Source organism: Carlito syrichta, unplaced genomic scaffold (assembly GCF_000164805.1).
Source record: "Carlito syrichta isolate Samal-C Ts95f unplaced genomic scaffold, Tarsius_syrichta-2.0.1 Scaffold309786, whole genome shotgun sequence".
In the NCBI taxonomy this organism is placed as follows: Eukaryota; Metazoa; Chordata; class Mammalia; order Primates; family Tarsiidae; genus Carlito; species Carlito syrichta.
Window position 1 is genome coordinate 894,719 of NW_007253882.1, and position 16,394 is coordinate 911,112.

General features: G+C 34.4%; 1 protein-coding gene across 1 annotated transcript in view; it reads left to right on the plus strand.

The window, feature by feature from the left end:
- The window catches only part of IKZF2 (IKAROS family zinc finger 2), a 166,144-nt gene extending 150,049 nt beyond the window's left edge, over positions 1 to 16,095 (plus strand). The window contains exons 7-8 of the mRNA XM_008067843.1: positions 2,373 to 2,516; positions 7,660 to 16,095. Coding sequence (XP_008066034.1) covers positions 2,373 to 2,516; positions 7,660 to 8,384 — 869 coding nt within the window. The 3' untranslated portion in view covers positions 8,385 to 16,095. The remainder of the gene's footprint in view (positions 1 to 2,372; positions 2,517 to 7,659) is intronic.
- Positions 16,096 to 16,394: the final 299 nt, after the last annotated feature.

Sequence of the window (16,394 nt, forward strand, 5' to 3'; positions counted from 1 at the left end):
CTAGGTTGTAACATTTCCTGCTAACTAGATGTCAACTCTGAGGAAATTACTAGCATTCCTGGTCTTTGTTTCTCCACTATACAATGAAGATGATAATAGCACCTATCTCATGTAGATGATGAATGAATTAAATTAGTTATTAAATACAAAGTATTAAAACAGTACCTACCTAGCACATAGTATACATCAGTTATTTTTACTGCCCATATGATAGAAACAAGGTCAATTTCTGGCATTAAAGACCTACTGTAAGGTAGAAGTTAGATCAGAACTCTTGCCATATCATCATTTTCAGTTCACATGAGCTTCATTGAACTTGGGACAAATCATCTGAATTGAGATGGATGTAGTGTGGGGCAGTTCCCACACCTGGGTTTCATTTTGATTGTAAATGTGTGCAAATATGAAAATTCGGAGTGAGACTCAAAGCAAAACTGCCAGAGTTTAGACTACTCATTTCAGAACTGATTAACATATTCAATTTTAGGGGCAAACCCCATTAACCAGTTTTGCTGTTTTTCTAACAAAATTTACAACAACAATTTTTTTTTCTCCAAATTGTTCATTTTGGATCTTAGTCTCTGACATATTTTGATCTTTGGCCCATACTTGGACTTCAGTTTTATCATTGTTTTTAATAATGTAAAAAGTTTCTGAAAATCTACTACCCAAAACAAAAGTTAAGATTTTTACCACAAACTATCTCATTACCTGGTTCCCTACCACATCACCACCACCATACTGTTCCTGGCCTCCTTATCTGAATTATGTGGTCTTCCTTGAGTATTTTAAAAAATATTTTGCTTTTAAAACAAAATTTTTTAAGTGATTTTTAAGTTGTTGCTACAAGAAGATATAATGTTTTATATGTACTATAATTAGACATGCTTTTTCTATATGATAATATCATGAATTATATAGTGTAGAAAATGATCCGTTTTCTTGTCCTGAAACCCCCTGGATTTTTTTTTCCAAATTAGCATTCAGTAATTGCACAATCCCTTGCTGTTCATAGCCAGAGGACCGCTTATTAAGTATAGCTTAATGATTCAATTTTTCTGGCCCATCCACCAGGTTAATAAAATGTTGATTTCTTTAAACATACACAAATCATAATATTATTTTTCGATACTATTTTTTATTTTTTCAAAATCAGCAACCTATATTAGCTATTAAATAGGTCACCCAAACTGTGCATTTGATTTTCCTAACTTTCATCTCTTGCTTTCCCACTTTATTTTAGTGTCTCCAGCAGGGCCCTTATAAATGAGAATGCATTTGTTGCATGCAGTGGGACTATCTGGTGCAAATGAAAGGATTGGAGTAAATTATTTTACAGTGCATGCTGAACAAGTAAAAATATCCTAAGAAATGAAACCTTTGGGTTTCCAAGCAGTACTGGCACAAGTGCAATTGGAGAAAGCAACACTAATCAAGAAGTAATAAGTTATGTTCCTTCCTGTGAAAACTGGTTTTAATCAGCTGCTCTGGTCTAAGTTGTTACCCTATTTTTAATTAAACATCCTTGGACAGCATTTCTACCCCAAAACAACTTTTATAAGTTTTGTGTCTATACTGTGAATGTCAGTATCTCAGGGTTAACATATTAACCCCACAGTAACTTAGACAAACGGGATGAATAGGGCACAGCATTGGAGAGTGTATGTCAAAGGAATTAGGGCAGGAGTTCAGTGAGCCAATGTGCCAATTTGAAAATGGATTCTTCTTCCTGCTGAAGAGTTCTTTTTAAGATAAATGACAATCATTAAGCTGCCACATTTTACTGTGTGTAGACATGTTCAAAATTGGCTCTTCTTTGTGATTGCTGCTTTGTGCAGGTATTTAAGCTACTGCCAGTAGGACTAACAGCTTATCCAATAGAAAATATGCTACAGGAAAACACATGGTTTAAATTCGTAAATGGTTAAACACTGTGCTGTTGTTCTGTCTGTCTAAGCTTTTCTCCAAAACAACTTTACTTACTCAAGTTGCTTTAGAAAGATAAACTCTAAAAACCTTGAAAATAGTGCAGTCTTAAAGCAATGTTAAAAACACTTTCAGAGGAATAAGATGAGAAACCAGATGTACAAATTTGCCACCAATGGTGGCAACAGTTTGTCATTGAGCTCAGAAAAATCAGATAAAAACAAATTGTGTGTGTGTGTGTGTGTGTGTGTATGTGTGTGTGTGTGTGTGTGTGTGTGTATAAAATGAGTATACTTTCACACTACAGGTTATTCTTTCTACTTGCTTTTATCCAAGCATAGTAGCTTATGTTTTATCAACACATATTGAAATGGAAAATCCATCTTTGAATCTTTCAAAATGTTGAAGAAATTATCAGATTGCATTTTTTGTATGGTTTTATGTAGTACCTCCTATGGAAGATTGTAAAGAACAAGAGCCTATTATGGACAACAATATTTCTCTGGTGCCTTTTGAGAGACCTGCTGTCATAGAGAAGCTCACGGGGAATATGGGAAAACGTAAAAGCTCCACTCCACAAAAATTTGTGGGTAAGCGTTACAAATGCTTTTGTTTCTTTGCAACGTGATTTTAATAGGAAAATACATATGTCTCATGTATTAGACATATATGGTACATGAAATAAATACCATATATTTTTCCATTATTCTTTATTCTACTCTATGACATGTACACCACACTACACACACACACACACACACACACACACACACACACACACACACACACACACACACATTCTTAGGCATATGGATATAAAAAAGAAAAATAAAGGAAAAACGCCATCTTAAAATGTGATGATATATAAAGTGGCATAGCATGTAAGATATAAAATGTTGCTAATTTATTTTAAGATAATAATACATAAGAGAAATTGTCTAGCCTATTGGCCAGTTTTATAATCTGTTTTGCAGTTTGCATTAGTGTCAGGTTGTTAACTGTTTGCTTTATATGATCTTAATTATTTTAGCATTTGATTTAGAATTAAGAAAAATTTTAAATTTTTTCAAACATTTGCATTCAAAATATAATGTGGCAACTTACAGTTAAGATGTTTCATATTTAAATCAACAATTTATATTTTCATCTTTGTTTTTTCATTCAGGCTATGAGTTTGTACTGAAAAGATTAAACATTTATTTAGATGTTCACTTTTCATTTCCAAACCCTTAGATAGTCTTTGATACACCCAGTGTTGTTGGCATCATTCTGAATGCATGCTGTAATTTATAGTTTCTCTGAGGATACAAAACTATGTATTTTTTAAGTATGAATAATAGAGATTCAATAGAAAGAATTGTTAAAGAATTGCCATTCGTTGTATATGTAGTGTCTCCTTTGTAGATTTAATATAGGCTAAAAATAAGAAGAGAGGAAAAATATTCAAGCAAAGTCTATCTTTCTAGTGTCAGAAAGCATTATGGGACATCCTGATTAAATGATGATTAGGAGAAAATTTTTGCTTTGGTTGTTTCAGGGAGGAAAGGGTAACAAAATTATATTACTTCAGTAAACACTTAGAGAAAGTTTCCTTTCAATCTAAAATTGAAGAACTAACAAATCACCAAGACTAGCTGGAGGGATTTATTGATAACTCGTTGAAAGAAGGATAAAGGATGACTCTCAGGACCATAGTTTATATCAGGTCAGTTTAAGGCCTCAGAAGCCGTCCTTGGGCTCCAGTAACTTTCCTCTCTGTTCCTTTCTTTTCATAGGTAGCTGTGAAAAAAGAAAGAAAAGAAAAAGTCCAGCTTACTTATTTTTAATATTGATTATCTGATGGGTGTCATTAAATGTTTGTATCTAACTAGACTCTAGTGTAATTTCTGTTACCTGGTAAAACCCCACTCTTTCGCAAAGCAAACTGAGCATCTTCTCCATATTTATATTTCAGCTGCTAGCACTTTTGAAGAAAACCCCACAACCTTATGAGTTGACATCACTATAGATAAATGAATAATTTATCTCAAATATCAGTCGGCCCATCCATCCAAGGTAGCAGCACTTCTTTAATCCATCCCTGGACAGACTTCTCTCCTCCTCTCCATCATGGCCATTTCAACCACTTCTACTCTCTGCAAACATGGTGTCTCACTCCTTGGTGATCTTTTATCTATGTTAATGGGGAATACAATCAGCTGAAATAATTTCAATATAATATTACCAGTCCTATAGGATTGTGTACATCCACAGAAATACGTTTTTCTTTTTTCCAGATTTCAATGCAAAAACTATCCCTTTTTCTAGTTAAGGTTAATTCCCTTTCTTGTGTCCTGGAATTCTCTTATCCTACTCCCAACCCTAAATACCTTACACTATTATGCTTCCTCTTTCTCACTTATATTTTCTTGATTTTTTAAAAAAACATTTTTATTTTAACATGTGGTTCTCAGTTTTTGGCTTCTGTGATAGGTCACTGAGTATCCTCTCCCTTCTATTGGCATTTCTTATCAGCATTTAATGCAATAAACTCTCATAATTAAAAAAAAAATTTTTCCTCCAACCTGAGTTTCCTTTCAGCTATAGCTACATTCTTCTTCTCTTCAAAGATGGAACTGTGGAAGAAATTATCTGTACTTGCTTTCTATTTCTTTTCTTCTACTCATTTTCCTGTCTGCACAACCTGGATTTCTTCGCCACACTCCATTGAAATTCTTCTCGTTGAGATTGCAACTAGCTTCCATAGTGCCGAATCCAGTAGACCCTTTTTAGACAACAATGTCCACAACTCCTTGAGAGTCCTTGCCACTATTGAATAGTCAGTTCCTGAGTTCCTCTGGAAACACACTCTTTTCTTGGTTTCTATGATATTGATCGCTCTTGTATTTCTTCCAGCTTCTCTGAACTGCTACTTCTCAGTCTTCTTTATGAACTTATCCCTAACAGCTGTGCAATGAGACAGAGTACAAATGAAGCCCCCCCATATGCCTAAATATTGTCATCATACTGTAACTCTAGCCAAAAACTTATGTCTAACTCTCCTAACTTAAAAAATAGCATTCAAATAAATAATTTTCAGAATTTTTGTAGCTCTACACCAGACCTTGGCAGCAGGAGCAGAACCACACCTGGCTTACAACTGGGTCCCTCTCTTAGAACCACTCCTGGTTCTGTTCATTACCACACTTATGTGAGTAGACACCCCACTTTTGCACATCCAAGTTTTTTTTACATTGCTTCTCACATGCAATACAGAAAAAGTAGTGTCTTGACCATCAGGCATAGGTATGTGCTTATCAGCAGCACATCTGGTACTAAGGAAAGTGGGCTTGGGGAGGAGGATTGTGTAGACTCTGAAAGCAGGCTCAGAACCATTTGGGCAAGGAATTCTGGGATCCTGGGTGGCCAAAGAATGACCTGGGGCGTGAACTCCATATCAGCACATTCCCTTGGCCCTGCACACTCTTCATTCCATGAGAATTAAAGTCCATGGAATAGGGGCCAGTGCAAGAAACCAACTTGCCCCCGTCTGTGGTAGGTGTAAAAATCGTGGTGTTCCTCCAGTTGCTACTTTTGACAATTTCTCTTTACACGCTACCTATGCATGGGTGATATCATCTATTCCCGTGACTTCGTAAGTTGCTGTCTATTAACAGATGATACTCACATCTACATCTTAAGCTCAGATCTCTCTACTGCATTTGACACTATATCTGAGTACTTGCTGGACATGACTATTACTCATAGTCTTCCCCAAACTGAATTTATCATCTTTTCTATCTTATTGTTACCCACTAAGTTTCCCAGGCCAAAAGCCTGGGCTTCATACTTCCTTCTTTTATGTCTGTATAATTGCCATGCCCTAGCAATTGCATTTTCCAAATTTCTCTTCACTCCATTGACTTTTCTCCGTTTCCACTGCTACTAGACTAGTTCAGGCCACCATGATCTCTACAGCAGTAACTTCCTAAACCCTCTCATTAAATTAATATCTTTAGGCCACTTCTCTGTTTCACCCCTTCAATCCTCATTTCTTTAAGATAATATGTAACTATTTAGCAGTTGAATTAGCCCTGTATTAACTGACCATCTGTCTCATCTGTTTCCACCCTCAGCCATATTGAAGTATAAGTAATTATTTAAAAGTTAGGCCCTCTTGCCTCTGATCCTTCCTACCAGCTGCCCTACCCCATGTTTCTTTACGTGGCTAATGTTTACCATCATAGTCTTATCCCTGGTGCCACTTACTTCAAGAAGTCATCTTTTACTCCCCTCGTATGAGTAAATATTCCTCTTATTTGCCTCCCACAGCACACATCACACTGCATTTATTATCATTGATCCCTAGATTGCTGTTATTTCTTCTAAACTATAAGCTCTTTATGAATATAGATCAGGTTTCTGTGGCGTATCTTTGAAATGCTTGGCATTGCAATATCTTAAATTAGGTGCCATGAGACAATTTCTCATCATTTTTTCCTTCCATTTTCATTACTCCACTCATTGCTCTGATCTCACGTTGTAGCCATTTCTTCAAATCTGAAATATTGTTAACTTCCACAATGTGCTTTTCCAGAATGCAGGTCTGCGGGTCAACATTTTCTGTCAACATTACAAGTTAGGCATCCATCAGCAATAACATACCAGTCATTTATAAGAAATCCACATATATTTACAAGAAGCATTTATCTATAAAGTTTACCTATCAAAGCAACTAGGTAAATAGTTGGAGGCTACACTGTTAGTGACAGAATTTTTAAAAGGTGAAATATTCTGTTTGAAACTGGCACTATCTGGAGAAAAATTAAAATTGATTTTCCAGTTTTAAGCATTAGCACTCTTTTATAGTTGATGTTCAGCTATTATGTTGGAGTAAAATACTGAAATAAAATTACATTTGTTGAAGTAAGTATTAAGGGAAAAGCTACAAACATACATCAATCAAGAAAAAGTATGAAAAACTAGCAACAGGTATACATACTTGCACCATCACACACATATCTGAATAAGAAAGGATGATATAAAAAAGAATACTTACCAATTTCAAGAAACAAAACAATGAAACAAGATTTTTCAAGTTTATGACCAAGTACTTTTTGAAATAACGCCTAATTTTATTTTTAAATTGCCTTAAATTTTATTTATTTTATCAGGTGATACAACTTTTAAAAGTATTTTAAGAATGACTCTTTTTAACTCTCCAGAATGACATACATTGGTTCTTTTTTTTTTTTTTTTTCAAAATAGCAGCTAAATCAACCATACCCTACACAACAGTGAGGATCCATATGTTCTAACCAGATCACTCTCACTTTTCTGATCTTTGTAACTTCGTCACTAATGTTTGAGATATGTAAAAACAAGCATAGTCTCTGACTTCTTTTTTACTTGGTATTTATTCTTTCTCCAGTAGTCCTTGAGTTCTATTCAATTGAGAATTTTAATAGAAAGTGAAAATAAGATAAATTCAGTCATATCTTTCAGGCTAGATGCATTCTCATCGGAACAAGTGCAAATGGCTTGTGAAATTTTTATTGCTTATCTCTTGTTCATCTTAAGAGTGTCTGTGATTCTTAGCAGAATTTTAAAAATCCCAAATGCTTGATTTAAAGAATAAGATATACCAAATTAAGGAGATTAGTTAACTTTGTACCCTTTTGTATTTTTTAAATTCAATCACTAATTTTGTTATATTCTTTTTAAAAATTTATTTCCCCTTCCTCTCCCTTCCAGGGGAAAAGCTCATGCGATTCAGCTACCCAGATATTCACTTTGATATGAACTTAACATATGAGAAGGAGGCTGAGCTGATGCAGTCTCACATGATGGACCAAGCCATCAATAATGCAATCACCTACCTTGGAGCTGAGGCCCTTCACCCTCTGATGCAGCACCCGCCAAGCACAATCGCTGAAGTGGCCCCAGTTATAAGCTCAGCTTATTCTCAGGTCTATCATCCAAATAGGATAGAAAGACCCATTAGCAGGGAAACCTCTGACAGTCATGAAAACAACATGGATGGCCCTATCTCTCTCATCAGACCAAAGAGTCGACCCCAGGAAAGAGAGGCCTCTCCTAGCAATAGCTGCCTAGATTCTACTGACTCAGAAAGCAGCCATGATGACCACCAGTCCTACCAAGGAAACCCTGCCTTAAATCCCAAGAGGAAACAAAGCCCAGCTTACATGAAGGAGGATGTCAAGGCCTTGGATAATACCAAGGCTACTAAGGGCTCTCTGAAGGACATCTACAAAGTCTTCAATGGAGAAGGAGAACAGATTAGAGCCTTCAAGTGTGAGCACTGCCGAGTTCTTTTCCTAGACCACGTCATGTACACCATTCATATGGGTTGCCATGGCTACCGGGACCCACTGGAATGCAACATCTGTGGCTATAGAAGCCAGGACCGTTACGAGTTTTCATCACACATCGTTCGAGGGGAGCACACATTCCACTAGGCCTTTTCATTCCAAAGGGGACCCCTATGAAGTAGAGAACTGCACATGAAGAAATACTGCACTTACAATCCCACCTTCCCTCAGAGGTTGACACACCTTTTATTTTTTTTTTTTTAATATTGTTACTGTTGATAATTCTTATGTTGTGGACACGGTGTCATTTGCTCTGCCTAATTACAATAAGGAAGAAATAGAAGAGAGAAGGGACGGGGATATTGTTTCTTTATTGCTTGGCTTGTTTATTTTGTGGGAATTTAGCAGCAGTTAATTTCTGCCACGTCAAATATAAGGCATATCATGCTTTGAGAAACCACTTGATCCATATAGATTCACCTAAGAGATTCTAATTTGCCACTGATATTCAGGATTATGATTGGAGACAGGACAGTTTAGAGTTTTCTGGGTAGGACTTTGGCAGTTTAAAATGGTACAAGTAATTTTACTCTTGAAAGAAAAATGTATTTCAAATGTAAACTGATTGTTTTGTTCTTTAGAGCTCATGGAACACAAACGCATTGTTATTTTTGGTGAGTTGACTTGCTGATGTGGGTCCTATGTTTACTTTCCCTGCAGAATTTCTAATTCAGTATGTTTTACACTGTACCATATGTCAAAACTTTTAAACTACAGGTAGTGAAGGGCCACCTATAATACATCTGTGGTCCTGTGACCTTATTTTTCTAAACTTAAGCACTGTTTTTCCATAGTTTTGGTGACTGGCATTTTATAGCACCCTGGCAGCCTTACTTTTAACACCTTTAACAAATAGTATTTTTATGTAGTTTTCAGAATAACATATGGTCTAAGAGTGGATAAGAGGCAGTCAGTAATTTCCAGGAGGGACTTCTACTTTTTCATAAAATTTGTTTGAGAAGCTTTCTTTTAAAGTTGCAGTCTGATGGCAGCATAGTATACTTATTTGTTTCTAAAAGTGTGCTTATGATTGTCACTTTATCAGCATTTAATCAGTGTTAACCAGTCAGCAGAAAAATGTAATTAGGCTAACAGTAAGGGGAAAACACACCACTTAGAAATCTCTTTTCTGGTACTTCTCTTTTCACTGTTTTCTTCAAGCTATGACCACCCAGGGTTCTGTCCATTCATTCATCTTTTACTCATTGAGTAAAGGTCTTAAAAATCTTGATGTAGACTATTTCTTTGAAAAATTTCCTCAGAGCAATTGCCAATTTAACCTGAATGTGGTAACTTGAACCCTGTAATGTTATTGAACTAGGGCTATTTATTCTAGAATTTCTTTGGTAATAATATTTACTACTCTTGCTGCAAAGAAAAGAGGACTTCTTTGTCTCCTGTACATTGGACTATGATCAAACAAACAACAAAGTTTAGTCTTAACCCTTCTTGGAGTCTAGAATGTGATAGAACCTTGTGACAGAACCTCCAAAGGAAGGTCCTGCATGTTTTTCTGTTTCAAAAACACTTAACTTTATAAATCCTTGTCAGAAAGGAATCTCACTCCCCTAGTGCAGAATTTCGCTTCTTTTAATCCACACATGACTTAAGTTGCCATACTTCCTTTGCAAATATTAATTTTATTGATGCGGGTGCTCTGTTTTTCCTTTGCAGTCTAACAGCTTTAGAGAGGAGGAACTGAGTGACATGATTCAAGTCATTCTGGGGGGACATACTTGGAAGGCAGAACTTGCTGCTTGTGTTTGGGGCCGCAGGCCCAACTGCGACTCAATTATCTGATAACCTTTCATGAATACTGAATTTCTGTTCAGCAGTAACTGCTAACTGCTCTAAAACATCATTAAATAGTGTGCTGCAACTATATTTCTCAATACAGTTGTAATGTGAGAATTACCAAGACTAGAGAAACTTGGACAGACAAGCAAGTCTGGCCCCAATATTGATCTTAACTCATTTTCTGGTTTACCATTTGCTCATTTAAGCAATTTCAAAGCACTAACACAGATAGAACTACGCAAAAATGATGATAACTCAGCTCTCTTTTACTAGTCTCTATCACAATTATTTTTTGAAAAATATCCAAACTGTCTCTTTAAATCTAAGGGAATGCACCAACATAGAGATTTATAGAATGTTGACTGTTACATGTTTTGTTTTTTCCCTGCATGCCTTGGTACATTGTGAACACACAATCTGTTCAAAGGCAAAGCATGTCCTTGAGACTCCCTCACCCCTCACCTACCGTAACCATGGTCAAAAAATAATTGGAATGCGTTTTTTTTTTTTCTTTTGGATGAGGCAAATAATTTTAAGGTTCATGATTTTTGTCCTTTACTGCAATTGAAGGAAACATTTGGTTGCCAGTCAGTATGCTCATAATTTTGGCTGTGTGTGAATTTCTGCTAGCAATATCTATGATATTTCTTCCTCCTTTTTTTCTTCTTCTTTTTTTCAGTGTATGAACAATCTTGTACTTACCTGCCCTAGGGTGAAACTGAATTTAGGTGGACCTAAACAGTTGTGTAGTTCCCCTTGTGAAGACATTACTAAGGCACTTTCCTTTTCGGATCTTATCTTTTTAAGAATCTATTTTATTGAAGCTTGTTAATAGTTGAGAGTGCCATTTGCTACAAGTGTATACTTGTATTTTCTTAGTTCCTTGATGGTAGGAACAGAAGGAGGTGGAAATGGCTTAGGGTGTGGCAGGAATAAATGAGGACAGTCAATTCAAATCTATAGGTTAGAAAGAATTTCTGTGGACATGGTGCTTTCTGAGAAACTCTAGATGGTTATATCTGCATGCCTCTTGTAAACAGAAAGAAATATGCAAGGTGGTAGCACCTAAAAATAAATATGAGGTTCAGACACCAAATAAATCAAGTTTTATGTAACAGTGTATACCCAGTTTATTTAGATTTCACATTACAGAAAGTATTTGAGGGGCATGAAAATGGGTTATCCTCTATATTTTCCAGTTTGGCAAAATCAGAAGTTCATCACATTGTTGTGCCCTAATTTTGCCCAGAATTTTATCTCTAACTTCTTTCTAATAGTGGTGAGTCACAATTAAAAAGGCATTCTAATTGGTCTTTTTTAAACAGTGAAAGTGACCAGTAGGCAGATTGGAAGAGATTTCAAGTTGTTGAAACATTCCATTGAGAATTTTATAAAGGGACAAAATGGGAGAATGAGAAACTAGGATTTAGATTTGACTACAAAGTAGGAAGTATCTCGTCTGCATACTTACAGGTATATGTGTGAATCGTACGTAGTGTGTATGTATGTGAGTGTATCGCACATTGCTTTAAAGAAAATTCATGAAATGAAGCAATTGGACTGATCAGATGTGTTGCTAGAAAATATAGAAACTTTAAATTATAATTAATACCTGAGCAATTAGGTGGGTTTGCTGATTGTATTAAGAAATACTAAAGAATTTTACTAGTGTGATTTTTAGGACTAATGGCAACTATGAAAATTAAACCTTAGGTATTTATTATCCAGAACAAGGTGAAACAAGCAATGAAAAAAAGATTTTAAGCTGATTTGATATAAATTTAAGGAATATAAATTCCTTTTCGAATAAGAAGAAATACAAGAAAGAAGTGGTATCAACTGTTACTTACTGCCCCCCCCAAAAAAGAAGAAGACATGAATATTTTGGTGAGCTTGATAGATTTCTTTTTTATAGTTTTTGTCTTGGTTGTACACCTCGCAAAACCCTGAAGTCCTTAGTATTTCATGAATGTTTAACAAAATTTACATCAGATTAAGGCATTTAGCTGAAAATTATGTGTTTATTATTTTCCAAACCTTACTGTATTCTATTTCCAAATTGATTCCTTAGGGTAGCAAAGGAGCAGATGAGGCTGTGAAAATATAAACAAAAAACTGGATGCCCCTAGTTTCAAGACAGAGTTTAGACTTTAAGAGGTACTAGTTATACGGCTTTCTTTAATTTTGAATTGTTCATTTTATAAAAAGGGATTAATTTACATTTTTGGTTATCATAAATTATATTTTACATATTACCTTAATAAGTAATATCTGTATAAAGATTATTTTCAACCAGAAAATTCTCGAATCCAAAAGAAAAAAAAAGTGTATGAGGGGGTGAAATTAAAGTTCGTATATATGAAAGTTATCTTAGAAATATTTTTAATCCTCCAGTTTCTGCAAAATAATTAAAATATACAGTAACTGGTCTCTAAAAATCTTGAAGTTAATATATTAAATACTTATAAAAATGTTTATATCCGTGCCTTTTTAAAATGCATTAAGAGTGTTGGTTAGCTTTTACAAATCTACAATACTTTTAACATGCATTTTTAAAAATCACTTAAAATTGAGTACTATATAATTCATCTTTGTGTTCTTAGGGCAAAACTTCGGAGCAGTTTCCAAAACAGAAACTTTCAACTCAACTGCTAAAAGGAAACTTTGACACCAATTTTTAATATCTTTTTAGTGTCATAGTATTTCTGAATATCATTAAAAGATTAGGCAGGTAAAATATAAGATGGAGTGAAGTTTTACCTGTGGATTTAATTATGGTATATGTTTTTGTTTTGTTTTTAAGGAAGAATAAGTTCTGTATCACACAAGGATTCATTGGCAGAAATTTGGTTAATAAAATCAGTATTGTTTGGGATTTTCATCTCTAGACTAGTATTGTTCTAGTCTTGGACTCTTTATTTCCTAATCTGTGAATTTTTGATGGAATAATGTAAGGGGAAAAAAGCACGTAGTTAATTCTTCTTGAACAAAACAAAGCTGAACAGTCATATCACATCGCTGTTCTCCAAAGCATAATCTCAATTGGTTGCATACCATGGTAGTGTATTTCTTGCAATGGATGTGTTAGGATGTGACAGCTTTTTTAAAAATGAGCTGCTGGTTATTTTAAAGCAAATGTCATATGACCAAGAAGCTGTGATATTCTAGTGTTTCTTTTTATCATAGTGTATTGCTAGGCCAAATAATGACACCTTGAATATTTTTACATTTATTGCAGAAACCTAAAACTTTGGAATTTCCATAAGGTTTTTATGTAATATTCTATTTCTAACTTTTTAGTTTTATCTTGCTGTACTGTAAGTTTGTGGATATTTTTCACATGCACTCTTAGGAATAAGTTAATAATTCTGTTTATGGGGGTTTTCTCCAGTAACAATACATTTGTATATTTTCTGTATAAATTTGTTGTGAATTAACTTTTATCCCATACAGAAAATGGTACATGAATGACTAGTTTTCTAAGATGTCCTTTTTATTGTGAATAAAATATAAAATTTAGAGGCCCTCTGCTAAGCCACATAAAAAGTACAGCATGTAACTTCAGATAGGTACACATAAGCCAGTTTGCAGTGAATTGGGCCTTCAAATTACCTCAAGTGACACACAGTTTAAAAAAAAAAGAAAGCTTCTTGAATGGGTGGAGGTCACTGAATCCCCCTGCTATGCACTTATCAGGATTTTACTTAGTTTAATTTACTGGAAGTGAATTTTTTTAAATGAGTACACTGTAACAAGGGAAGGAATCTGGGTTTTGTGTTGTATTGTTTTATTCTTGACTTTTTTCTTAAGTAGTTCAAATTCTGAAACTGTGATAAAAAAAATTTTTTTTGGACAGTCAAGCACTCTCAGATTTTGAACCTAAATCACTTCTGTACAACAAAGTTCTCTTTGTTATCTTTTTTAAAATTTTGTAAACTCTTCCCCAGCCTCTTTCTGCCTTTGACCATCTTCTTCTTCCGTCATTGTCTCTGGACGTCTTTGCCTCTCTTTCTTCCTACTAGTTTAAGATTAGATCAACTCTTATTTCCAGTTCATTGGTCTTTTAAGTTTTTGTTTGTGATTTTTGTTGGCTGTATACCCTGCTGGCATATTTTTATACTCAAGTGTAGTTTTATATTTAAAAGAAAAGTGGTTAGATTAAAAATAGTAAGCTCTATAACCCTCGTGTTACTTTCACTTTCAAATGTTGGGTACCTAAAACATGACTTCAGAGATGATGTAATCATATTATAGTATGTTTGCCTTCCTTTTTTGTTGGACTTTACATTCTGGTTTGGCTGTCCTTTGAAAATGTGTATCATGAAAGACTAGATAAGTTTTTGCAAGCATTTAGAAAGATGTTAAAAATGTAAAGCAAAGAGTCTTAACTTTCTCCCACTTGGGAGAAAAATGCTTTCACATTACTACAATAATATTCCAGGTTTGGAGGGGGTCTCCAAGCCCCATATTTGCTCTTAATCATTGGACCTTTTAGACCATGTGTTATTTGCAACCCCAGAATGATTGTTTCTGCTGTTAGTTTAAAAGATACTATTATTTTCTTTCTGTACAAGTGCAATATTTCCCTTGAAGTCTTAAAAACTTAGTGATTTTTTTTTCTTTTCTAACCTATCCTTTAACTAATGGCAGAAAGAAACTCATGAAAATAATTGTATGTTAAGGACACAGCAAACAAAGAGAAAAGCACTCCACATTCAAAAGCTTAGAGACTGTGGAAACCACTGATCTCATGGTATCTTTACTTAGGCTAAATTTTCATTGAAATTGGTCATCTTTTGCCTGAGCTATGTGTCCTGAAGCTGATCTTTTTACACACTGAATTTCCTTCTTAGACCCTTGCCCAATGCTCTAAATTAAGAACCTAATATTTAATATTTTTATTTCATTTATCTCCTTTTAGAAATAAACTTTTAAATAAAAGCAAAGCACTTAGCTCAGTTTTAAACACTTACATATCACCTACTGGAGAAAAATTTTTAAGAATATTTGGAACAGTTCTGTTTTCATACAAATTTAAGTAAGAAATATTTTTCGTATCATACATATTTATATGCAGTTTGCTGATTTTCTTTTTTTATACCTGTGTCCCTGTAGTAAAACTGCTGTAATGTAAATAGATGTTTTGTTAAAAGTAACATTTCTTTGGCATTTCTTTTAAAGGCAGTTACTGCGTTTGTATAGTATGTGTCTTGGCCATTTTAGATATTTTTTCTTTAACAATACCAAAGGTAATTAGATGATTTTAAAGACTAATTGCTTGACAGTTTCTAGGATATTGTAAGTTTTAGAAGCAAAAAAAAAAAAAAAAAAAATAGGTCAAACCAGTAAACCTCATTTTTTTTTCAGACTAATAATTTGGGGAAATAAAAATTATTGTTTAAAAAAGAAATATTATATATATATATATATATAAATATATATGTAAAGTTAAAATTCCAGACCTTGTATGTCAGGTTTGCTCAGTGTAATGTAGTTTTTTTAAGGCTCAAATACCATACCTCAGAAAATGAGGTTTACTACGGAAATACTGAAACAGTCTTCGCAGCTGTGTGACAAGTCACTCTACCACATACTGATTTGGAGACCTCCGCTAAACCATTTTATCACTGCAGACTATAATGTGGGACTTGTATTTTCTTTGTTTTTAATGCACACACATACATGTTCTGTGCGTGTATGTGGGTACTGTGTATATGTGTATGAGTGTTGTATATGCATGTGTGAGTGTGTGTCTGTATGTATGTACAACTAAAGAAGCTGCAGAAACTTTGTAATACTTTGTGAAAAGGATTATATTATAAAGGTTTGTACTGTCTGAGTGCACAGCTACTGGAATAAATTTAGGGAATCTCAGGAACAAGCATATAATTTGTCCAAGATTTATTTCTTCTCAGAAGTGTAAGTGCAGTTTTTAATTCTGTATATTATTTAATATTTTACCAATAAAATAAACTTCTGACATAAAAGTTTGCTATAAAAACTTTCTGGTGAAAATTCTGTATACAAACGCATCTTCATAATACAGAAGACTGAATGGTTGGATAGTACCAGACTTAAGTGATCACTGCCATTGTATATTTGCCACCCTTCCTATCCCCAAGATTTGAATACATGTGGTCTCAGCAATCTCCTTCTCAGTCACGAGTTGATCCCCATTATAGGATGAAGTCCACAAGAGTAGAGAACAAAGTATTCCATAATTTGTTAAGGATGACATCTCTGCCCTTCAAACCGTTTTTACATATGTCTTATTTTACTTTTAAAACAGGCTGTGTGTGA